Source organism: Sturnus vulgaris, chromosome 4 (assembly GCF_052056855.1).
Source record: "Sturnus vulgaris isolate bStuVul1 chromosome 4, bStuVul1.hap1, whole genome shotgun sequence".
In the NCBI taxonomy this organism is placed as follows: Eukaryota; Metazoa; Chordata; class Aves; order Passeriformes; family Sturnidae; genus Sturnus; species Sturnus vulgaris.
The window spans coordinates 25396265-25422767 of record NC_142246.1 but is presented as its reverse complement, the minus strand read 5'-3'; the positions used below and the strand labels follow the sequence as shown (position 1 = coordinate 25422767).

The 26503-nt window shown below is 41.1% G+C and overlaps 2 protein-coding genes across 3 annotated transcripts in view; both read left to right on the top strand.

Moving 5' to 3' along the window:
* The window catches only part of NFXL1 (nuclear transcription factor, X-box binding like 1), a 45769-nt gene extending 36591 nt beyond the window's left edge, over window positions 1–9178 (top strand). The window contains exons 21-22 of the mRNA XM_014887963.2: window positions 963–1016; window positions 5921–9178. Coding sequence (XP_014743449.1) covers window positions 963–1016; window positions 5921–6094 — 228 coding nt within the window. The 3' untranslated portion in view covers window positions 6095–9178. The remainder of the gene's footprint in view (window positions 1–962; window positions 1017–5920) is intronic.
* Window positions 9179–12394: 3216 nt separating this feature from the next.
* The window catches only part of CORIN (corin, serine peptidase), a 117550-nt gene continuing 103441 nt past the window's right edge, over window positions 12395–26503 (top strand). Inside the window, exon 1 of one of the 2 annotated variants that reach the window (XM_088163327.1) lies at window positions 12395–12723. In XM_088163327.1, the coding sequence (XP_088019453.1) occupies window positions 12649–12723 (75 nt within the window). In that variant the 5' untranslated portion in view covers window positions 12395–12648. The remainder of the gene's footprint in view (window positions 12724–26503) is intronic. The other variant, XM_014887969.2, reaches the window with a different exon arrangement.

Genomic DNA, 26503 nt, shown 5'->3' with positions numbered 1-26503 from the left:
CAAAAGCTCTTGAATTGGAAATTATTTGTAACCAATTCTACCAGTATAAACGGTATTCAGTGAACTATTTTCATTGTTAGTACGCAAATCATCCAAATACTAGGATCAAGATTTTTTTCATTTCAAGTTATTAATAGGTTTTTATCTCTAACTTTTCTAAGGTAGTGATTCAGTGACTGCAATGCTAAAAGCCTCAAAAAGGTATAAGAAAAGGGGGATATATAAACTCTTCCCATATATTCTTTCTGTGGAAACTTAAAAGGGTGAGATGGTGTCTTTCTGACTAATGGCCTTTGTTGGATTTATCTCCTATTAGCATGCCTGGTTGTTTTTCAGTTGACATAAAGTTTTGGCATCTACAAATGTCCTGTAGCACTGAAATTCTAGATTTAGCCAAATACTCTGTGGGAGTAGCATACTTTCCTCTGTTGTGAGCCAACCTCCTGGTAAATTCATTTTATGCCTTTGCATTATGAAAAATAACTATTCATGTTTTATCCCTGTTTGGCATCTGTGTACTCTCACGGATTTGGTGTCCTTTTAGTCACCTGATGAATCCTAGTTATGCATCTCTCCAGATGGAAGCCACTCCATCCTGTTGTCTTTTGTGTATATTCATGCTTCATATTTATTTGTTATTGTAGGGCCAAAATGGAATACAAGTGCTAAGATTCAAGTATGTGACATCTTTACATATTGACAATTTTTTCTGGACCATTTTTTTCTTAATACTTTCTAGCATTTCATTTGCTTTCTTGAATATGGCAAAAGATTTCTATAGAATTATCAATTGTAACTCTCATGATTACTTTTCGTATGCCCTTTCTATGGTGGAGCTCACATGATGTAAAGTTTGCAGACTTTTGATGAGAACCATTCTATAGGAGTAATTATGACTCCTTAAGAAAATAGGTTTAGTTGCTGTTTACAACAGTTCATTATAACTTTGTGTGTCTGGACAGATAAAAGAAGCAGAAGCCAAAGCTGCTCTTGAAGAGGAGAAGCGAAGACAACAGGTATTAGCCTTTCTTCTTCCTTGTCCACATCATCCTCACCTTGTTCTTGTTAGTAAATAATGTAATTTACATACAATTAAAGATGTATGGTTTTTAATGTGATATGCAGAGTCATTCCTGTCAGCTGTTACCATACTCTGTGTGCTGTACATTACTTAAAATGGTCGAGGCCACATTTTCCCAAATAATTTTCATAGTTTTGTGCAAAATGGTAAGTTCGTATTACTATAGCTTTTGATAATGTAATTTATTTTTAAAATACTGGGTATGCTTTATTTTAATCAAACACTTTATACAGCATAAACACCACAGAATACTGAATAGCTTCTGCAAGATGTAAATACTGGGTGAAGCTCCCCTTCTCCTTCCTATCATGAAAGAACAAGGACAGCTAGATGAGCCTTTGTCCTTCAGGGTCTCTGTGGTGGGAGGGAAATGTGTATTTACTGTAATTGCTGTTGGTGGTGAGGGTATGTGGTTGGCATTGTAATCCACAAAGCTGCTGTGCCAGCTGCCTGGAGGTGCTGATACTAATCATATTTAGGCCAACACTGTAAGCTCAGTTGGTGGTGATGGCTAGGTCAGGTTTGTCATCTGGTGTCGGCATGCCTTCCAGCCAGTTCATGCCCGTGTGCCTGTGCCTGAGTGAGCATTTGACACCAAATCATATTCCATGTCCAATGTGTGTCTTCTGACTCCTTTTACTCAGTTACCACAGTATTGAAGTATTACACTTGTGTTTTCACCTGCCTGTCACTCTCTGTTTTTATCAGAGATCAGTGGCTTGATCCCTTCTTGAATGGGGGCAAGGGACGCTTACAGAGCTGATCCACTTGTGCCATTTCCCCAGTCTCATTAGGAGACACAGTTTCTCCGTGGGTCACAACTTACACTTTGTAAGTTCTCTAAGCAATTAATGAAAATTTTACACTTAAAATGCTCTGGCAAGGCCTGTTTCTTTTGTCAGAGGGGAACCTTGTCTGCACATCCTGCAAGAAAAGATGGTTATGCATTTATTGTCCAGAGCACCAGGCACTGTTTTGTGGAAATCCTGCAGTGTTTATTGCAACATTCAAATCTCAGCTGTCTACAGTAATGAGCACATATTCCCGTATATAAGTCCTAGACAGTTCACCTAATTTTTCTTGTTCTCTAAGCTCACCCTGGAAATGTTACTTCTGGCATATAGGTCAGGAAGTGTAACTTACATACAGATTACTGAAACAAATTGGGCAGAGGAAATATGTAGGAGTTGGTCCTGCGAGCTAAGTGCTGAAGTGTGCTAATAGGCATTTAAACATGTAAAGAACACGCTTGCAGTCCTAGAGCTAGAAAGCAAAGTTGCTGATGTTTGTCTTGCACTGAGTGTTTTCATGTGTTCCAGAAGACATCCCACCCAAATACTAAATTATTTCTGCTTGAAATCACTTAACTTACAGTCCCTCTAGTAAAGTCTCAGTAAGCAGGCTCCTCTGAAACAGTAGCAGATTCACTCTACCAACACAGTGTGCTGGATTTTGGCTGGGTTCTTCAGCAGTGATTGTTTCTCTCTGCAGTCACACCACCATTACTTTCTACTTGTACATTTTCTGAAGTCTCACAGCTCCAGCCCAACAACAGTAACTTTATGCAATATATGGCAACTGCTCCTACATATATGTTTTGTGATGGATGCAACTTAAGGGATAGAAAACTTCACCTCTACATAATGAACTCTATTAAAAGGTTAATTAAGAGTTGTTAGTTAGTGCATTAGGAAACAGAAAAAAAAATAGGACAAAACAAATTGTAAAAAAAGGGACAACTGTAACTAATAAATAGGCTCTAGAACTGCATAAAAGTACTAACTTCAACTCCTGCAGCCTTTTTATGAAACCTTGGTTCCCATCCAGTTAGAACTCATAATCTGCCATCTCTTGATGGAAATTGGTGGACTCGTAGGTTGTTGGGTCACATTAAGAGTATATTTGAGTGTACTTCCTTCTGACAAAAGTTTGCATCTTGTACCACCTTCCTCAATGTCATAAGCACATTTTTGTAGAGACTGTTCATCTACTAGTCGCAGTTTCTTAAACCTGTTTTGATTAATACTTCATTAGATGTTTATATAAAATTAGTGCTCTAGTAAGTCTGTGCATTTATATTTTGGTATTTGCTATATTTGGTAGCAACTTCTGCTAATACCATTTACAGATGGAATCACTTGTTTCTTAGTGGAAGAGATGGCTTGGCTAGGCCTCTTGTCATGGCCCTAGCAGCCAAACTTTCCCTCTGCTTCTAATTCAGAGGCACCCTGTGAGGTCAGGGTTTTCACAACCCTGCTAGAGGTGGAAAATAGATCAGTGCTTTGATTATTTAACAACTCAGACCAAGCTCTCTATTATCCTCTCCATTGTAAAAGATTTGGTTAAATATTCAAGCTTTTTAGAGTTTCAGTACTGGAAGTTGGGGTCTTGAACCTGGAGTGTAATTTACTGAGTTGTATGAAAGATTTCATTTCCCTTTTTTATGTACAAATAAAAATTTTTAACAGATCCTTAGAAGTTAAAAAGTCAAGTGTTTCCCTCCCCTATTAATGAAAATAAATCCTCGCTTTCGGAAAATACACTTTGTCACTCTTATTTGCACTCATTTAGCTCCATTTTCCCATGGGAATGCTGCTCCTTTCAGTGCAGGAAGAATATAGTGAATAATACGTGAAAGAACAAAATCCACTGCCTGAGCAACACTGAACTAGATGTTTTGAGTATACAGTTTAAATAAATACATTTCATTTTACTTTTATTATGTTTATATACAAAGAAATTATGTTCTTATCTAAATAAAAAACACTAGGCTTGTTTAGCATGAAAAGTTAAGCTTGTTTGAAGACTGGGCACAACCATTACTTCACAGGTCATTAAAATGACACTTCAGGAATGTGACAGACAAAACCTGAAGGTAGCTTATCAAGGGTAGTGATGGCTTCTCTCATACTCTGTACCTGCAAGTCTCTTTTTGTTCTATGTTTTGGGGTTTTTTAAAATTATATATTTATTTTTAGACAGGTTTTTATAGAGTTCGCTAGGAAAGCAATTCAATAGCTATTACATAATTTTGTTTCAGGTCTGTATTTTAGTTTGACTGTTGCAATTCATAGAGCTTTCTGCTTTTAAAATGTACCAATCACAAGTGTATAGTAACTGTAGGATCCCCAAATTTTACTGAAGTGTCTGTCTAAAATTATCTACTGCCATGTTGTATATAAAACCATCAAACCATATGCCCTTGCCTCCAGATTTTGGATTTTGAAAAACTGTTTCATTAAAATACTTTGCTTTTCTAAGGGAGGATTAGCTTAGTTGAGAGTAATCTTGTTTCAAACAGGCTGTGACTTTGTCTGAACTCTTCTCCCATGTCATCAGAGAAGTGCCAAAAATTTCTGCCTTTATTAGGTACAAAGGAATAGACATCAAAATAGGTCCCTTTCTCCTGCTAACGGTGGTATCTGGCACAGGAAGGGAAGAGCTGCTTTGTGAAACTCTGACAAATATTTGTTGTCAGTGGAGGAAGACCAGACATCAGGCAACCTTGAGTTCTGAGGGAGAATTTTATTTACTGAACTACTACTCTGTCCATTTCCCAAAACAGTCTTTTTCTTGTTCTTTTAATGCACCTACTGTATTGTCTTAGTCCCTCTTCCTGGCAGCACTGCAGTCGTAGTCACATAGATTAATTTCCTCTCATGGCCAGGCTTTGTCTCTGTTCACTGTCCATGATTCCTCTGCTTCAGCTCAGTCTTGTGCCTTTTGCCCAGCCAGTCCCAGCTTGCTGTGCTCTGCTACTCCCATCTCTTTTCCCTTTCACTCGATCTGGTTTCTCTGCTCCCCAGTGACTTGTCCCATGTTTTCTGTAGTAGCTAACAACTTGACCAAAAATCCAGGTAATCATCAGACTTTGTCTGATTTTAGTCTGTCTCAGGTCTTTAGAGCATCTCTTCTAATTTTGCTAGCAATTAGATGCCTTCTCGTTGGAGCCTCATCCTAGTCTTCACTCTTTATTCTAGGCTGCCTAGTTCCAGTTTAATTTTAGCTTTGTACACTCAAATTTTTTTTTTCTGTATTTTCTTAATGATCTTTTGAAAAAATATGGAGGAGGATGAGGAACAGGGATCAGAGATCCTGTTTTTTTTCCAGGACCCTGAAACTGCCATTCTTTGTTGGAAGCCTGACATTCTTACTTTTACAGTTGTTTTGCTCCATTTTTGGGCTTATAGGCATGTGCTTCCTATTGGACGGTATTATATACCCCTTATAGTCATATGAGTGATTAAATGTTCAAGTTATAACATTTAATAAATGGAATATTTTTGTGTGTATCTAAGATTATAGCAATTAGTCTAAAATTTAGTGAGCATGCAAATATAAAGAAGTGAGGGAAATAGCATAGATTTTTAGTTACTTAAGTTTTTATTAATTTTTGGCAGAGTGCATCTTGATTATGAGGGAATGCCTTTGAAGGTTTCAGCCTATGCCCTTATAGAAGTTTGTAAAATAGCCTTAAATGCAAGTGTGTTTTGTAATAGGGAAAAAAAAAGTATTTTTAACATATTTCATGGAAATAAGAGTCTTATTTTAGCTTAATATATTCAGCCTGAGTTAAAAAACTGAGCATGCAAAACTTCATCTGGCTGCATTTTTGGCAATGTTTTTTATAGGAAATTAAACAATGGTTTAATACTTGAAAGCAACGTGCTTTGTACCTGTGGGATGTAGTGCTACCATCTTATCTCTGAGATGTGTAACTTCTGTTGGCTGACAGTTACTTCTATTAAATGTTATTTGGTAATGTTACTTAAAACCTTCACGTTTCCTTGTTTTTAAATCTGACATAAATGTCAACTGCTTGTGGTTCTCTTTATTTAGGCTGAACTGGAAGCTTTTGAAAACAGATTAAAAGGACGAAGAAAGAATAAGAGAAGAAAGGATGAGGTAGAAGTTGAACAATCATCATGGCAAAAGTACAAGAACCTCATTATGCTGCCAGTGTTGGGAGTTGCTGTTGTGATGGTTGCATGGCTCATGGTCTACAATGAGTGAAAACAACTCAATATTTAATATACCTCAGTTGGACTTTAGGTAGCTATTATTCCTAGAATGTTAGTCTGTATGTAACAGAACTTAATAAGCATAGATTATGTATGTATACAATTTGCTAAGAAAAACGGAGAGGAGGGAAGAAATGTCACTTTTTGTGTTACTACATACACAGCACAAAACTGAACTCAGACACTGAAGGTAATAGTAGATTCTAGTCTACACTGAAGTGCTGATAGTTTGACTGAGATTTGTTAACATCTCTTCTATTAGTAATGTTATTTTTCCTTGTCTCCATTTCATAATATTAAGAATAGCTTAGTATAAAATGCTTTATTGAATATGTTTCCTGCAAAATCAGCTTAGTGGTTTATTGAAGGTTAGTGTTTTTATGCTAATCTTTATGTTGTATCACACAATAGTTTCTGTGCTTCATGCCTGTTTTAATTATGATAACCAACAGGGAACCTTGGGTCACTTTAGGCTTGAATATTCTGAGGCCTTGTTCAGAGCTTTGTTCAGATAAAGCAAATACGAACTGTCTTTCAATTCAGCTATATCACAAACAAAACAGTGCCCCCCCCTTACAAACTGGGGTTTTCTTGTTTTTTGTTGTTTCACCCCACCCCTTCCCACCCTTGTTTCCTCAAAATTGAAGTAACTGAAAAGTTCCTTTAGTGGACGGATATATGTGCTGAACATGGATGTGAAGAAGTTTCAGAGTACAGGGTTGCATTTTCACTGTTGCCCCAATTGACAGCAGCAGAAAAACAATTTGAAGTGAAAATTCAGTATCAGTTGTCTATGCCTATGGATAAATGTCAGAGTTGGATATTTGCATAGGTGTGCAAAATTGTAATTGGATAGTGTAATAATACAATTATATGATGTTATATGAAGCCACCTGGATGGTGCTTGGTAGACACATTTAAACCATCTAGCTAAACTTGTAAATGTTTAATATTTTCTTACTGACAGTTTCGAATACCTTGCTTTAGGTTATCAGTATTGGTTGGTAGATCTGGAAGGTTTTTATCTGGCTTTGGTATTATCAGAGAAACTATGTAGTCTCAGATGAGAGACTGCAAGTTAAATTCAGGAATGGGGAGATCAGAAAACTGAATTTTTAAACCTCTGCTAGAAACTTTTTGCTCGTACTTGAGCATTGCAGGTTACTGCAGAGTGATTACAAGTTCCTGCAAAAAATGTCATGCATAGCCAACGGGTATTAGTATTATGCCCTTGTAATACAGGCATACAATTTTATCACAAATCCTACAAAAGCAGTGGAACCATTTGTGTGAGTTAGTAGAAAACATTGAAGTTTGCTTGAAAGCTCTTTTGGTTGATTTTGAGTTACTTGTAAAGGGACCCAGTATTAATTTGAACAGATATCCAATTGTAATTCTGATTCAGCAGAAAGAAAATAAAATAGAAAAGCTGGAAAAAGGCAGAAGCTTTTGATTACATAGATTAAGAAAACTGGGATAAAATAATTTTCTTTTCAATTTTTTACAGAATTTGGTGAATGAGGAGAAAGGTGGGGAAAACTTGGCAATATTTAGCATGGATTGATGCTGTTTTATAATAATATTTTTAAAATTGACATTTTAGAGATGCATATTAGTTATGTATCAGACAATTAGTATTTACAGTTGTAGAATTAATTGAAAGTAGACTGTGCAAAGTTGCATTTCCATTGAATTTCTTATTTTCTAGTATAAAAAGTAAACAATGTTTCATATTGTTGCCTTCACTTTTTTCCTATCATATTAACGCCTGGAAGATAATTGTAGATATAAATATGTTTTCTTTAACAGAGTGAGGTGATACTATTGTATGACTGCATATGTCAATAACTCTTCTGTCACTAAGGTAAAAGGAGAGAGATTTTTGTTCAGATGAAGTAAAATGTGATGGGTTATCCAAAAGTACAAAAAGATACCTTTCTGTCTGAAATATGGAAATCAACATGAATGAGAACACTGTGGAAACAGCTCCTATCTTGCATGACTATAACTAATTTTTCTATTTACTGCTAGCTTTACAATAAGTACAATGGAAAATTTATCCTTGCTTCTACAGCAGAGAGAAGAAACTGCTCTCAAATGAGTTATACTAATTAACTGCACTTCTTATATGTTTGAAGAAGTTCTTAGTATTCTTTTCTGCATATTTGTGGGAAATACTGGAGAGGAAAAGGCTTCTCATTGATCATCTTCATTAAAGATTGCCATGCTTTTTTACTATACAAATTCATTCTGTTCATACAAAGGTATGTGTGAGTGGGCATATTCCCTTTCTTAAAGGATTTGTATCTCTTCTGAATCTTGCATATGCAAGGCATACCTATTTTTAAATTTTATTCAAAATAGTTCTGTATATCTTATCCAACCATCTGAGTCATTTGCACTCTGTTGGTCTGCCTGCTGAACCACATATTTATTTCTTGGCATAAAAAAAAGTGTGGGGGTTCGAGCAATCTGCAGTTTAATAAATCAGTAGGGTTTTTTTTTTCCTTTAAAATATTTTTATAGTTAATATTTTGCCTTTCTTTGATTGGAGCTGCGTGTTGTCAACAACTTTGAAGTAAAAGGTACAGATAAAATCACCTTTATTCAATGTTAATGAAATATGGTCATTTTAGAAAAGAAATTTTGAACTAAAGGAAGGGCTTGGTAGCAATTTATATGTAATGTACTGTTACATAATGTAACGAGCAAATATTTTGAATGTTAACAGCTTACAAAAAATGCATATTGATCAATATACATTAAAGCAAATTATATAACCTGACCTGCTGTTGAAGGGAAATTACAGCAGTAGAAGTCTGATGATGACTTAATGTGTAGAATATTTAGCTATGTGTAAAATGAAAAAAACTTGGGGCTTTTCCTGATTCGGAATTCATTGTGGTAAAAATTTTATCCTTCCACTGAGCTAAGGTTCTTAGAACTGGTCAGTATGTTTGGGATTGGAAACTCCTAGGGCAAGTTTTTCCCTGTAACAATATCAAATCCATTGTGTGTGTTAATTTAATGTAAAAACCAAGTCAGACAATAAATGTATCAAAACCAACTTGAAAAACTGTTTGTTCTCAAGGAGTAGTGGTGTCATGAAGTGGCAGACTTCCCAGGTAATGATGACTGACATACTGCAGCCCAAGTTTTAGGTATGCTTTTTGCCCCCTTCTCAGGCAGTGATAGTTCTTACTTTTCAGATTGATGCTGGAATTATGTAATTGTGTTCCTTCATGTTACTGCTCTGATGAAATTGGGAGAATGAGTTGAGGAAGTTGAATAAGTTGAAACAAATGGGAAAGGATTTTGTATTTGGCCTCACAGGGAGAAATACAGCTGATTTATTAGACATTTGTGTTGACCTTAACTTCAGAGAGAAGGAAATGTTACTAAGCAGATAGCACCAAAATTTGTTCATAAAAGCATCTATGTTTGATTGTGGCTTTAAAGCAGTGAACTCTGAGCTTTAAATCTCAGCAGTAGTTCAGGCTCCAAAACGTATCTGCCCTGTGCCAGCCTTCTCTGAGTGATGAGCTTGTGTTGTGAGGTTAGAGCACAGAGATGCTTGGTCTAGTGTGTTCCAGTGCCAGGCAGTGGAAGGCAGCTGCCATGTGTGTGGCAGCTTCTCTCTAGTGTGTGCTTTAGGGTGGAGCATTCTTGTTTGGACAGTTCATGTGCGACCTTGTCCTCATTTTCATTTTAGTTAGGATATTCCTCTTCTGCTTTGGTTTCATCCTGTTACCAGCATTTCAATTGCTCCCTTTTCTTGCTTCATAAATACGTTTGTATTGCTGTCTGCCCTTATTCAAGTGACTTAGTCAGTTGCTCTAGAGAATTAGAAAATTAAGAATCTGTAGTGTTTTGTATTTTCAAGGAACAGAAGTGCAAGGTAAAAATTAGGGAAAAAATCAAATGAAGTCAAACTAATTATAAGATAATGAGAGATGCTGCTTTCCACAAAGATGGAAAGATGATTAGATGATAATGAATTATTTGAACACTGCATTAAAATGTCCATATGCCGTGGTATCAGAAAACAAGTCTGTGGTATGGATAGCGTATGCATATGAACTGTGATACTGATCAAACTCAGTTGTAAGGCAGGCTAAACAGCAGCTGTGTAGAAATAAGTCATACTCTGAGGGAACTGTGGCTTGATTCAACCAAGCATTATTTAAGCTAAATAATTGTTGCTCCTGCAGTGATTTCCATAAAACCACCAACAAAACCAGAACTCAGGCTTTCTTTGTGTGCTGCTGAATCTTGTTGTGAAACTCCAGTTTAAGTGGCTCTCATATTGGAGGAAATGAGTATGAGATTAGGAGTCAGGAATGGCTTGGAGTTTGGAATTCACAGTTCTCCAGCTGAAGCCATCCTCAGCCAAGGCCAAGCTGGCTTTGCAGTCTGAGTCATACTGGACCTCTTAGATAGAAGTTTTTATTTATTGTTACAAGAATTCTTGACAAGGCTACCTAATCTCTGTAATGAATCACAAATTATGCTTTGATTCCTGCATTACAGCACAAAATATTTGTTGTTTTACATTAAGCAATATGATTATTTTGCATTAATTATCTTGCTTCTCTCTCTTTCCATGCTTTTCCTATTTTTTATGCAATTATTTTAAAACCACCACTGTTTTCCTCCAGATGCTGGAGGTTGGTATGGAGATGTTTGGTTGGTTGGGTAAAAAGTGTAGCACTGAATTACCATGAGCAGAAGCCTCCCAAGTACACTTGCACTCCAGAAGAATAGAGAACAGTCTGCACCATAACATTTGCACACAAACTAACAGGGCATAAATATGAAGGTATGGAAAAGAAACTGGGGGAAAAAAGCTAAGAAGCACATTAATCTTTTTATTTATATATAAACATATATAATATAATGTGTTTATGTTTAAAAACATAAACACGAGGGGTATCACTGTCACTGATTGTCAAGAGTGGTGACAGGGCTGGAGGCCATATTCATGGAGAGGTGGTGGTTCACATTTTCTTGGATGTTTTCTGATTCACATTTTGAATGACAGCACTTCAGAAGCACTAAATCATGCACAGTAAAAACTGGAAGCCTTTCTGTTTTACAGATGTCATCTCAGAACCCAGCTGCAGTGCCAGTGACATCTTTCTGTGACTCTTGAAAGGATCCTGAACTGTTTTTATTCTGGTAGCACACACTTCTGCCCATTTTGTACGCATTGTTTTGCTTTTTATCTTGTTGACTTTATCATGCTGGGATAGTATTGGTGAGCTCTGTTGTGTGTGCAGACCATGGCTTCAGTCAAACTTGACATCTTTGAATGCAAATAGAGGGCAAAGGAACAAACAGATCAAATGCAGGTCTTAAAAGCCGGTATTTCAGAGGGGTAGGACATTTGCTCTGTTGTTTGCAGCTTCAGGTGGCACGTGTCTCTTAGCACAAGAATTTTGCTTCAACAGATAATTTTGCAACAACCAGCACATCCCTCCAGCTCCGGATCGTTGGGACCGGTCAGGACCCGGATCGGCGCGGGGACAAGGGGTAACATCGTCGAGTCGCCGCTGTTCTCCCGCGCAGCGCTTCCTCGCAGGCGAGGGACGGGACACGGCATTGTCAGGGCTGTCGCCAGGGGGCTGGGTCCGGAGCCTTCCTGCGGGGAAGGAGCTGGAGAAACCTGTCGTTGGCTCCGGGAGTTCCTCCTGCCGGAGCTCCTTCCCCTCCGCTTCTGCGTTGCCAGTGCTTCTTTCAGCTCTGTTTGGAGCGTTAGAGGCTGGGCTGCGACAGGCCAGCCTCTGAGCTACAAAGGGAAGCGTTGCAGTCCCTGCAGGTGCGAAACTCTCCATCCCTGGGCTGAAAGGAAAGTCTTTGTCTGACCGTAACGTAAAATAAAGCGCAGGGAAGTCCACTCGGGAACCGCGGATGAATGAAGGGACCCAGGAGTCTGGCCCGCGCTTGCCAACCTCCGCTCTGAACTCTGCGCCTCGACTCGGTGGGCCGAGAGCGCCTGCAGGTCCGTGCGCTGCGCTGGCTCCGGATCGCTTCAGCCGCAAGTGCGCGCCCGGGCGGCCCGGGGACCAGGGCGCGGCGGAGCCCCGGCGGGCCGAGGTAAGGGGTGCGAGCGGTGAGCTCCGCGGGTTCTCGCCCTTTACATCATCTCTGACTCAGGCTTTTCTTCCCACCTAAAGCCTTTCGCAGCGTGACGAGGCGTCCCTTAACCGGATGGGGGGATGGGGGGCGCAAAGGCTGTGCCCACTCCATCCGCCCTCCCCGGGGGACGGCTTTAGGGCGAAATTAGCAAGTGGGCTGTCTCTCAGCTTGTCCCCAAGGGATAGAGCCTTGTGTGCTAAAGAGGTGGGGATGTGGCTCTTTCTCGCCGAGGTTTATTATTATTGGGTGGAGGAGCGGGGAGGGGGAAGTCTACAGAGCAGACAAAACGCGAAGCCCTCCCCGCAAGTGTGTCTGTGCGGGAGGCGGGTGGACGCAGTTCGTCGGAGACCGAGGTAGAGAAGGGTGAGGGGGTGGCCAAAGTGGAGAGGGGTCAGCAGCAGCCAGAGCATGCTCTCCACGCAACAGTTCCCTGCCCTGCCTGCGGAGGAGGAGCGCTACCGGCAGGTCCTCTCCGCCAGCCGGGTAAGGCGAACCTCGGGGCGCTCCCCTCCTCGAGGGGGGCCGCCTGGGGACCGGGGGCTGGGAGGGCGGCTGGCTCAGCCGCTCGGCGACCCCGGGCTGCGGGCGGGGGCAGCGCATTCAGGGGACAGCGGGCCGGCCCAGCGGGCAATTGCGCGTTGCGCCGCGGGGCTGAGCGGCAGGTTGTCCGGCAAGCGGAGAAGGGGTAACCCCGATCTCCGAGCCCGCCGAGCTGTTGTAGCGAGAGCGGACCCGTGGCTCGCAGGCAGGGACGGGGCCGTGTGCCCCCGGAGGCGCGGCCTGCGGGGACGGACGGCCAGGGAAAAGTGACTGTCCGCGCTCCACCTGCTGCGATGGGGCCGTCCCGGAGCGCTCTTGTGTGGAAACTTGCGGAGACGCGCCGCGGACGGCCGCGTTCAGAAACGCGGGATGCAGGTGAGCCGCAGCCAAGGCTCGTTGTCGGTCTCACGGAGAGCCGAGCGGCGCCTTCGCCCCTGTTTTCTCACCGAGCGCGGAAGATCACCGGGACTGCTGTGCCCGGGAAATGCTCTGCCGCTGGAAGGAGCCGGGAGGAGTTGGCCGAACCCGACAACAGGTCCGGCCAGGATCTGCGGGAGCGAAGTTTGGGCTTAACCTCTGGCAGGGCTGTCATGGCAGCTCCATCGGCGGCCGGGCTCGGGGAGCCGATGCACCGTGACCCCATCGCTGTAGTTGCCCCCCCGGTATCAGCGGGAGCTGGCTTTCCCCTTGCGTCGGTGCACCCTGGGGTCGGGTGGAGGGACCCCTGCCCCTCCCCACGGCTGTCCGGCGGGATGGGACCGCTGGCCGCCAGCACCCACGGGAGGAGGTTATCCTGTGCGGGGTCACGGAGGGGGCACTTAATCCTTCCAGGGAGAGCTGGCCTGTGTGGTTGCAAGTATCCGAAGGGGATAGCGCGGGTGTGGGCAGTCTCCCAGCACACATCTGTGGGGAGGGATGAGGGGGATCTGCCCTTATGGGAGAGGCTGTGTAAGAGGGGGCGAGAGGGAACTTGCAGGAGGCAGCTGCTGCGCTAGTGCGACCTTGCAGGGTGGGTCCCCTCAGCCTGCCCTTCCCTCCACTGGCCGGGGCGCAGGTGCGTCCCCGGTGTCCCGGCGCGGTGGCGCTGGCAGAGGGGCAGTTGTACAGGGGGACCGGTGCTGAGCTTGATGCGTGCCACTTGTGGAGAGCGCGACGGAGCTTCCCGCTCTGTCACACCGATCGTACGCGACCGAAATGGCACAGCGGGGTTTCACAAGTTTATAAGCACGGCAGTATACTTGAGTAGTACCATTGCTCCACTTGATTTAAAATGCAGAATCCTTGGATGCATTTCATGGCAGGCGATTAATTAATTAACTTAAATTACTACCAGTCTGGTTGAGATGGTGAAACTCTGAAGTGAAATCAAATATCTAGAGCTTTTAATGCGTTCACGGGATCTCTTGGGAAGTTTTGGCTTTCAGCAGTAATAGTATGGTAGTGGATTTTTCCATATGGCTACGTGCCCCCTTCCTGTGTTCCTAAAAGATGGCTCAGTCAGCAGAACTAAATTCTTTTGTTTGTTTTTGTAATGGATGCTCCAGTTGGAGATCTCTGTTATAAGATGCTTGGGTAGTGTGGTACATAGATGAATGAATGTATCACTGAGATAGTCCAAACAACTAAATAGTTGTAATAATACAAGAAATTAGAGAACTGCTCTGCTTGTGTCCCTATAAAAGCTAATGGCATCCCCAGAGGACCTTGGACATCTGGGTTCTGTAGAAGGATGGGGACTCCTTCAGGTGAACAAGGGAATCCTAAACTGTGTTCAAACCTCTTTTAGAAATGAAATGCTCGTGACTTTTTCCCTCCTCCAAAGGTCATTTATGAAGTACCCCAATAGGCAGGTGTGTCCTTCTGCCTGTGGAAAAGCCTGGCTCTCCAACCCCACATATAATCCTCACTCAGCATGCATTTTGAAGGAAGACACCAGCACTCGTTTTCCCAAGAAGGTTCTGGTGGTGGTGAGCCAGGCAGCACAGCATGCTTTCCCATGTTAGAGGAGTTTGCTTGTGATCTTAGAATCTCATGAGGCCATCAGGACAAAGTACTGTTTTTCCTGAGTCTTTTGGAGCTGGAACTATAAAATACTGAAGAAAACATTCACTTCCTTTCCACAAGTCTTAGCTGGCACTCAACTGTATGCAGATAACTTGAGTGTCCAGTGAATTGAAAATATTGTATGTAGATGGTTTGAAATGTGTCATGATCGGAGGTGTTCTATAAAATGTGCACAGGGCAATTTTATATATATCTTATTTTTTGGCTATTAATTATGTACTAGATGATGTCTGCAGATACAAGTGAAATCCAGGACTGTTAACATTGCCAGTAATTATTTTAAAATATGGGTTTACTTGAATGTAGGAGTTGACATTTTTAAAAATTTTCCTTTTCCTGCTAAGCTGATATGCATGTTTAGGTCTTAGCACTCAGCTCCCTTGAGGAACATTACTGTCCTGGCATTATATTAAGTCCACGTATTACCAGACACATAATTTCTTGTCATTACTCGCATAGCCAGACAAGGGATGTGTGCAGAGGCTGAGATGGATAAGCACCTAGACAGAAAGCTCATTTGTCAGAAGGAGAATGGTCCTTTCAGGAGTGGTCCTTGAAGGTGGAACAGGCAGGAGAATACTGGGATGGTTGTATCTGGCAAAGAAACCCAGCAGCCCCTGCTCAACTGCTCTAACCAACAAATGCTGAACCATAAACAAACCCTTTGTACTCAAGCAGGAAGACAGGTCTTCGAGCAGGGTGGCTGAGTGAGTGTTTGAGCTCTGTGAATCTTTGCCATGCTGAGGCGCAGCAGATTCAGGTCATCCCAATCCAGGAGACACAATATAAGCACTACGGGCACTTCCTTAAGAGGTGGGAGCTGTGGCTTTGACCCCACTTGGACCAGGAGACCCTGGGTACCAGGTCATCTGCTTTCAGTCTGAACAGATCATGCTGTTAGGCAGTTACATACAATGGCACTATCTCCTAGTGTGGTCGGGCTTTAAAAGATGGTGGTTATAGCTACATTGTGTGGGAAGAGTCCTGTCAGCGTGTCAGGTATCCTTAGCAAGTGCTTACAAGGCCAGATGAATGTCTTGTTTCTGAATGCCAGCCAGCGTTTGGCAGGGGCGGATGTCAGGCCACTTGCAGCATGGCAGTTTTAGACTTGCACATGCAGCTTAGGCCCTTCCAAATGTGGCTGCCAGACACCTCCTGATATTTAAATGCCTTCAGGATGAAGCAGCTAAGTAAGCAGCAGGGGTTGAGCGGGGAAGTCTGATTACAGTTTGAAATACTGATGCTTGTAGTCTGTCCCAGTTTCTTTCCCTACTGAAAAGAAAGGACCTCATAAGTGGCAGGCTGGGTACATACAGTTCTCCAGTGCCAGGAGAGAAGGGTAGGTGATAACCCGCTGTGAAGTGATGGATTGTCATAGTCAGAGAAAGCAAGCTTGAATCCTCCTTGTAAAGGTCTTCACACTTAGAACAGTGACTGAAGACAGTATGCAGATAGTTCCAGCCTGACTACTCTCACTGCCTCTGAATTTTTAATTCTCTTGGCACTGCCCAGTCAGTTGTCTTGTGAGCAAGTGCAGTTTCACCTGGAACTGTCCTAAGCCTCCCTCCGGGTGCCAGGGCATGGGAGCCCCCAACTCCACTTGCTGGGACCTGTGGCTGCGGCACCAGCATGTGTATGGGGTGGCCCTTACTCCCCGAGGGGCTGCGTGAGTTAAACTGGGGGGAAAGAGGGAAGGAAGGGCCTCTGTCCCTTTGGGAGCAGCCCCCGTGCCCGGCGGGCTGTCCCCTCTCCCGGCTGCGGCCGCCTTGCCCGGCTGTGCTGAGGGGCGAGGGGCGGGCTGCTCCTGGGTGCCTCTCCCAGTCCGCAGCCCCCCGGCAGAAGAATACGATGCCGATCGCATCCTTTCCCTCAGTCCCCCGCCCTCTATAAATAACTCTGGCTGAGCTGACCTGTCAGATTCCCCCGGCAGAGCGGATCCCCTGACCCGGGCCGCCTGCAGTGGAAAGTCTGAATGCAAAACATACCGCAGTAAAAATAGAGCGGCCGGGGAGCCCCAGGCAGGTCCCGGCTCTCGGTGCCGCTCCGGGCTCGGCTCCCGCTGTCCCCTGTGCGCTCCCGGCTCCCGTCAGCGCTCAGCGCTCCCTCCTGCTCCTAAATCTATGGACACTTCAATGCCCCACTGGTGAATGCTTTTCTCGCTGTCAGATGGAAGCATAATTAATTTTTGCTGCGGAACATATAGTTCCAAGTAGCGTTTCTTATTTCAGCTTGCCTTTCTAACCGGCAAAGATGAAAGAAACGCGAATAATGGTTTAATATCCTAAATGTAAAAATAATAATGAGATGACTGCCAAACAAGAGATTCTCATTTCAAAAAGAGGTGAGAATGTTGCTAATCTGAAGTCTGAATTAGATTCCATCCTGTGCCTACCTTGTGCAGACAACTGCTCCCCTTAAGGGATAGATGCTCCTTGGCTATGGTCTCAAGCCATTATAATTTAAAGCAATACTTGCTACTAAATTGTGCATATATTATTTCTGGTTGTTTCACCTGCAAAACTTGAATATCTGGCGGTTAAAGCCAGCAACAGACACCAGAAGATGCTGTCTGGTGTTGCTGTGCTTTGTCCTTCTGCCATATCCATGTCACAGTTCTTGGCCATCAGTGCCCAGTGGTGGGGTGGCCTTGGCCCACAGCCAAGCACTACATGGCCTCTTAGTCTCTCCCTACCCCATCCTGCGGGATGGGGGAGAAAAGAGAAAGAATGAGAAAGCTCATGGGTCAAGATAAAGGCTGGGAGATCCCTTCCTGATTACCATCATGGACAAAACAGGCTGGAGTGGAGTAAGTCAGTTTATTACTGATGGATACATATTGACTGATTCAGATATTGTGAAACAAAAACAAAAAATGAAGCAAGCATTAAAACACTTCAGGAAAACACCACTCATCCCTACTTCCCAGACTCAGCTTCACTCTAGACTCCTTCTCCCTTGTTATCATCACAGGTGGCACTCAGTCCCATCAGTGAGGCAGTGAACAGTGCAGGGAAGCATTGTGGTTCTCTGCTATTCCTTTATTCTTACTCGTTCTCTGCTCCAGTGTGGATCCTCTGTGGGCTGCAGTCTTTTTGGGAGTATTTGCTCTACCATGGAGCACAAACTTCTCTGACCTTGGTGTTAGCACTGCTGTTTCTCACTCTTTTCCCGCTTCTCTGCCTGCATGGTGTGTGCCCTTTCTTAAATACTTCTTCACGGAGGCACTTGCAGCTCGGCTGATGGGCTCAGCTGTGTCCTGTCGTGTGGATCCAGGTGGAACTGGACATACCTGGCACACAGACGCTCCCACTCTCTTCTCAAGGAGGCCAACCTTGCCGTCCCCCCACTGCCAGCAGCATGCCACCTACATGGATGTCCATGTAATCTAGATGGATGTGATGGCCAGAGTACTGACCAGAGTAGCAGTGTTTCTTCTGTGGTTGTCTGCTTTCCTGTCCCTCTTCCCCTATTCCCGAATCATGAGGGGATGAAAAGAATCCAGCCATCCTTCTGTTCATTTTCATCAGTTCTGTCTTTAGAGTGGAACCTTTGCATCATCTGCTTGTTTGTGTGCTGCACAGTTTACAGTTCTCTGGTTTTTTTTAGTTGTTTCTGGCTTAAGGTAGCTTGTTAGTACTTTGATCTCTAGAAAGTGAATAGAGGCTGAAAATCAGATACTGATAGAGCTGCTTTTGAATGGTGAAGTTTATGTTGTGATGGTTCTGGAGTGCTGCTCCTGGGGGACAGCTCCTGTAAGTCTGTGGGAAAAAAGACTGTCAGGGCTTCATCACTTGCAAGTCACTTGCATCACTGCAGGTGTTCCTGTAAGCTATTGCTATTCCAGAATTCCAAGGCTAATTTTTTCTTGCAAAAGAAGTATTTTGTATATTGAACATTTAATTAATCTTCACCTAGTCCTTTAAGGGAAAGGTAGAATTTCCTTTATTTAGGACTGCATCAGATTTCATCTACTCCAATACACATGTTGTAGCTCAGGGAGATTCCAATATTTAGTGTATGGTGCTCTTGCTTTGGCACCGACTGATCAGTGATTGTCAAAGTCTGTCTTTCCCTTCTCCTCCTTCTAAAACCTGTAACACTCAGTTCTGCTGTATACTGAACCCAGTGTTTTAAAAACGAACGTGCTAGAATCTTTCAGAACTGATTTCTTTGATGCCAGAGAGACATTTCACTTGGCAGTAATTTAGCACTAGTAGTAAGTGCCCAGAGCAATTCCTAATACTGTTCATCACCTCAAAGAACTCCTTGTTTCAAAATAGCCTATACTGTCACTCATATTTCTGAAAGTTACTTGATAACATCAAAGACTCAGGGAGCATTTCCTAAGGAAAGAGACTCATTTTCCCCCTTTTCTGCCTCTGAGTGAAGCAGTGAGAAATTGCTTATGTGCCCTTTGCATTGTTCATCTCACTAGATTTCGGAAAGCAGTCAGATCTTTCTTGTGGAAATAAAACCACTAGTAGGTAGCATTGAGGAGTTTTCCATCCCTCACCTCCGAGTCCTGCAGCTCTGCATTCATGTAATAGTACAGCATATAGCTGTAATACACAACTATGTTTTCTCCAGACTCCTGTGGGACAGTGGAGTGACATGGAGATGTCTTTAATTGCTGCTGCTTTTGCTGTCAATTTTTTTTTCTGGGTGGATTATTTTGCCCATGTTAAAGTTGTCCTGAAACCAGTGGCACCTGGAGACTATAAAAGCAGCACATGCTACATTTCTCAGGCTTTTCCCAGCCTCCTGCATTTTCACATCTCCAGGAAGAAACACAGATAGCTGAGCCCACCTTGCCTTAACAACCTGTGCATTTTTGCCATATCACAATATTGAGAGACAGATGTTGCTGAGAGATACCTTATTGTTTGAAAGATGCTAGTTCTGTGCATCTGCAAATATTGTCTAAATGGATAATATATCTGAAGAAATATTAGGAACTGTAGAGTAAGCAGCTATCTTCTCTTTTTTTTTCTCACATTGCTTTTTGATATGCAGCAAAAAGGTAACAGAAGAAGTAAGTAGTAAATGTCTTTTCTTGAGCTTCATTGTGTCCCTGCTCAGCCATTTTAAGGGTGTTAGCTTAAATAATTTGTAGTGCATGTAGACGAGTCTGGAAAGGAAGTCTGAAATGATGACTGAATGTGTTTAAAAGTTGTTAACAAATCCTTTTTGCTATTAAGTGAGAGATATGGAATAGTATTGATGATAGTCTGGATGGTTTGAGAATCCAGATGGTTTCTATTTGCTTTTTCCTCATCATAGATAGGATTATTCTATGACTCCAAAGAAAATATGAATGGAAGGAAACCTGGCATCTGTTCTAGGGATGACAAATTGAATATTCCTAGCCATAAACACAAATTAGATTTTTTCTTATTTGACAAAATAATCACATCGTTATTGTTTCAGTGATTTAGATGGAAGTTTTAATCCCATAAATCTTTATGTGATCTATAAAACTTTAGTATTATATCATATATACACCAATGTAAGTGCCTTATTAAACCGCTTAATCTTGAGTTTTCTGTATCAGCTCACTTTTTTTGTGAGTTCAACAATATTGAATAGGTTTAATCTCTAGTCACCTCTCTAGTTATTTCTGTCACAATGTCCTGGTAGTTTCAAAAAATATCCTTCTTTTACTGAAACAAAATGTTCAAAGTTGATATGTTTCTGAGCAAAGTGGTATTCTACTGAAAAATGAATGAGTCATCTCTAAATTTTTTAGGTAGTAGGTCATTCGACCTTTGTGACATTGTGTAAATCCATTTTCATCTTTGAGAGGAGGTCAAATAAAAATCCAGCTATGATGAACAGATAAGGCTTTGCTTTGACACTAAATCATGTCCTTTCCTTTGATGAATGTTGTTGTTTGCCTTATCTTTGGTCCAAGAGTTAGTATCTTTTTTATTCACAATTCAGAAAAAAGTCAGTAAACATACATTCAGATCCTAAATTTTAATTTCTTCTAGGCAGATGTTTATAGTTGAAGAATAATTATGCATTTTAATGAAAAATTAATTAAAAATGCATGAGAGGTTAAGAGACAAATGCTTATAAGAAGATTCCTGCAATTTTCTAGGTTGCATTCTACTTTACCATCCAGTTAATGTAATTGAAAGCATCTGATTTTAAATGGGTTAAGCAATTACATAATCAGCAGTAGGGTTAAGCCTACTGATGAGACATTAACAGGAAAAAAGGTATGTCCAATTATGAGCTCTAACTACCTTGTGTGGAATGGGGCTTCTGATGGGGTTTCTACACAGGCAGTGGGTGACTGATACACTGAATGTGAGCCACAGGACAGGCAGGATTTCTTTTTGCCCCTTCTAGTTTTCCAGGCTTGAAAGATTCTTTTAAGAGAAGGTTTTCCTCTAACACTATCACTCCGTCCCCTCAAAATGTTTTTGTTTTTTTTCCATTTTTTTTTTTAATTGTCAGAAAGTAGGCCACTAAGATTTTTCTATGGGCTTTTTAAATGGTTTTCAGTTTTTCCTTTCTGGTGCTAGTGGCTCTTCTGCAGACATCTGCTCCTTGGATTCCCAGCAAGGCAGGAACCTGAAGAGGGTACTGTGTTACTCCCTGCTTGCTGGGTTGTGTGTAGCCAGAGGCTTGCCATCACTGTTCAGTGTGCTTAGCTCAATGCAATGAACATCTGGGTAGTCAGGAAAGCATTAGAAGAGTCTCTCTGTGTGTTCAGAAAAACAGCACGGCACCGTGGAAACTTTCATGAGTAACTTCTGCAAGCTGTAGCAACTTAAAGAAAACTAATAACCCCTAGAGCATGAATTTTGCATTAGTTAAAGAGTACTTTCCCCAGAACCATTTCCCACTGCTTGCTGAAGTGGGCTGAATGGATGTTCGTGTTCTGGCACTGGGAAATATTAGATAATGCTAACCATAGTCTAATCCTTAAAATTAATGCCTTTCATACACACTTCAGTTTTTAAAAGAATCTTTGCAGTCTTCCATATGTTTACTGAACCTTGCTCCTCTTATGAGGCATGGCAACATCACACATCTTTGCCACCAGCTGTGAGTAATAAAGAAGAGAGAATTGTAGTAAGGTTGCCACCAGCTGTACTATTTTCTAATCTGAATATTCTTGAGAATTCAACAAAGTCTCATTGTAAATGTGGGAAGTATTCCACAGTAGTTGTAAGTTTACATCAGTAAAATTAGAAATTATTGTAAATATGTACAATATTTAAGTAAATATGTAAACAATTAACATCAATGCCAAAACAGAATCATTATTCAGTAGCACTTCTTAAAAATGACGAGATTATAACATATTGGTATTTAAGAATGATTACTATTGTTCTCTAGTAATGACAAATATCCTTCTTTCCCTGTTTTCTAATTCAGATTTTGAAAACTGATTTGTACTGACTGTATATGTTGGCTAATGGTTTGTCTAATTTTTATTTATAATGACATGGAGAACAGATATTGGTATCATGCTTCACATGATCAGTTTTTGCTCTGTAACCATCTTCCTTTAATGGCCAAGCTATAATGGCTGGTATGGTCATGCCAATCCAGTATCTAGAGATTTAAGACCAGCATCATAAGAGCAGATGAAATCACAAGAGGACTTGTGATGATTTCTGAGGACAATGGTATTTTGAGGTCACCTGTTTACTGCCCCCGACATTCTTTCTGCATTTCATGCTAGTCCGTCTATTTCTTTCCATTACAAACACTAAATAATGCTTTGGTGTATGGTAAATAATGCTTTGTATGTATATCTTGCTCAAGATATATTAATGCTTCTGATCTAAGAGGTGTCTTCTACATTTCTATGTAGAGACCCATCATGCACAGAAGATACTGACAGCAGGCAATTAGCCCTAATGATACTTCTTTATTGGGAGAACATCTGTTAGTTCTGTGTTGACAACAGCAGGAGATATTTTTGTAGAGTGCTTATATCATGATTCAGGCTGTTTTATAGACTAGTAACTTAGATACTTTTAGTATCTAAAAGGAAAATTGCATGCTACCATAGGCTTTTCACCCATAAATCTTAATGTAATCTGTCATTTCTCTGCTGTAATATGACAGGCATATTATTGAAATGACAGCCATGAGATCAGATTCTTTCCACGTCTTGCAGAAAATAAATTTTGGTCTAATGAATTTTTAGTCTTTCTGTAGTCAGATGGGACTACACACACTTTTCCATCTTACTTTTTTCTGCCTCTGCGGTTCTAGAGAATAAGCTGAGCAGTCTGATCCAGCAGTCCTAGATAAACCTAGAATTTTTTTAAAAATCGGCACTGAAATTTGTTCAGAATTTCTTTTTAGTCTATTTCCTTTATTGCAGTCATTACTGAAAGAATGCCACTCAGATAAACAGGGGTTAATGTAATTTAGTTAGGGACCAAACTTCTTAGCTGTCAGAAGAACTTTCATGATGTTTTTAGGCATCCTCTCTTCTGCCTATATTCTTGTGAAATACAAAACATGTTTGTATTAAAAGCAAATGACTTCTTGCCTTAAAAGACAAACACTATATTTCCTAACTGTAGTGCACATAGTATTTAATTCAGAAAAATATTTCTGAGATTGAGTTTTCTAACAACAGTGGTAGGAAGAGAACTTGCACAATTGTTCTTCAAGTATTGAGAATATGTTTAAGTCCAGTGCTACTGATTTTTGGCTAAACCTATTTTATGCTGAAATCTTTAGCATATAGGATTGATTTCTTTCAATGGGCCTTCAAGGATTCTGCTTTTAAGTCTTCTTGCCCTTCCCTTGAAAAGGGAGATAAATATGTATCTAGCAGGTACCTCAGTCTTACAGACTTAGAGAATGAGTCAGAGAAACTATTAACTACACAGAGAGCTGAGAGAGACTGGTTTCTCCTCTCAGCCACTAACCTAGAAGCTTGAAGTGAGCCAAGGAATAAGCACCCCTGTTTCCTTCCATAAGGCCATTTTAATCTGAAGATTCCATTATTTATGTCTTTAGTCTATTATTTGTTCCTCTATTGTATTATTTATTAGAACTGAGAGAACAGAGCACATCTGAAGTTTATGCAGATACCATTGTCATACTAGAGCACTTCAAGCTGGTGCATGTATTCTTTGTGTATTGCAGTATTTGGTGGCAAGAGGAAAATAAATACTATCAAGGAATATACAAACAGTAGGTGTAATGCATTCATCTTTATGTATAGGACACTTAATTAAATTCTCATTGTTGATATAGGAGCCAGTAGCACTGTCTCTAGTTTTAGTTCATATTCATCAGAGAAATGGACAGAAAAAAACTGATGTAGATGTTCAAGTGATGGAAAACGGTAAAATTGGGAACCTGGAAAAATTAAATTTATGCTTGCATAGTCACTGATGATGATTTAAACAGGTGTATTGTTTTTCCCGAAGCCTTGTCCTGTAGAAGGGAAAAATACAACATCCTGTTTAGTTGACAGTATATATTTACATTGCTGTTCTACAGAACAAGCAATTCATGGTGCTTAGAGAAGCATGTCTTTAACAATACAGCATTCTTTTCTTGAGCAATCACTGGAAACAAATTTGGATACAACAGCCCATTTTAAAATCTGTGGCAATGAGTTGTCAATACAAAGACTGAGATTTATTGCTTTCTGGAGTGGGCAAAAAAATGTTGGATGTTCTCATTTAGTATTGAACATTTTTGTAAAGTAGTATTCACAATGCCAGTAGACTTTAGAAAACATTTCTCACAGAAGCAGAGGATCACCAGATGCTCACTCTTTTAACTGGCATGTGTTTAATGTGTTCTGCTAGGTTAACTCTAAGGCATAGGTACAACAGTGGTGGTAACATTTAAACAGTGGTGCTCGAGATTATTAAGATCTCATGTACCTCCAGAATATTCAGTGTTACCCCCTCCTCAGAAAAAGAGTCAAAAAGTGATGATGAATACTATTTCTGAATGTTTTTTCAAATATTTGAGAATAAATTTTAATTTCTTGTAAGTTTCTACTCCTAAGACTAACTCTGTGGAGTCATGGGTTGTTGGAAAATCCCAGCTCTACAGAGACAGGGCAACTGAGAGATGTTTTAAAAGATTTTATTCTATTATCAGTCTCATTGAAGGGTGAAACATAAGAGATGTAAAACTCTATGCCATTCTATCAGAAGCCAACTTATTTCCTGGTTACAATACCTTATAAATGTTTTTCAGCCTATTAACTTTGGCCACACAATGATGCTAATACTTCTAACACCAATCACTTATTATTTTATCCTGTGTGGTCTTGCCACAATGCATCTTTCACAGTTCTAATTCTCCAAAACATCTGGTCTTTTTGCAAGGCCATAATTTGAAACTTGTTTCTGGTTCAATCTCTCTCTCAACAATGTCTTCTCTATTCCATGGCCTTTCTAAGTCAGCACACCTTATCTCAGAGTTTGCATACAGATGTACAAGACTGTGTGAGCTTTGAGTTAGGCTTTGAGAGTCCTCTACAAATCCATTTCTCACATTGGGTCAGAATTTACTTTGTATTACATTGGGTAGAGCTGGACATAATTTCTGCTTGGGACTTGCAAGAAATGCATCTTGGTTGGGTGTCATTTCTTCAGGAAAATGAGCTGGATCTAAAATTTGTTTGTCTTAAAGAAACCAAGAATCAGCTCCTGAGCGCCTTGATTTCTTGGCTGTGTAGTGATTGTCCTGCTCCTTATAGTTTGGCCCAGAAGAACTGTGTTCTTTTTTACAGAATATTATTATTTCAAGGCATGGCATGCTCTGATTCAAGAGGAGTCTGTGTTCATGTGGTTGTGGTATTCTGCTGAGTTGTAGATCTAATTTTTTAACTGCTTCAGGTGAAAGAGGGTATTGAACTCAGTTGCTCCATTTCCTGTGGGAGCACTGCATCTGCTGCACCATTGTCTGTGCTTTTAGAAGTAATTATGGCAGTGTTTTGGGAAATTCGTGTTCATAGGAGAGCTGTGTTATTCTGCTGTTACCTGCGCTCAGAACTCGCAAGGCGGCCTAATACAGATTGTACAAACCCAGATTGTGGAATTCAGAGAAGCCTGCTATGAATACAGCAGCTAAAGCTGCTGGATTCCAGCATCACCAGAAGCAAAACGTCAGGCAGACACTGAAGACTTCTACTTGAAAAGGAAGAGAAGTGTGGACTGAAGGAAGTCAAGCAAGTATTGTCTAAATGTCACATGGATTGAAGTTCCTAATATTCACCTAAATCCTTAACTTTACCTGTGACTGAATGTTTTAGAGGTCAGTTATGGACAAGGGCAGTAATTAAGATGTTTGAAACATTTCCAACTTCTGAATAAGCTGCTGATTAAGAAAAAAAAATTATGAAAACAAATTAACTCTCTCCAGTATTATTTATATTTCTCTTGTTGTGGGAAATGAGATTACAGACCATGTCATCTCACCCAGACTGTTTCAACACTCTTTATTCTCAGCCTGAGCTGGCTGTTTCAGATTTTCAGAAAAATCCAACATCTTTAGGTTTACCATCCTGCTTGCTAGATAAATCTAGTAGTAGGACTGTGTTGAGACTGAATCATTGGAATAGGAGGAAGATTATCAAGTGAGATATTATTAGCAGCTCACACCATACCAGTACCATGTGCATTTTTAGTGTAATGTCTTTACTTTGAACAGT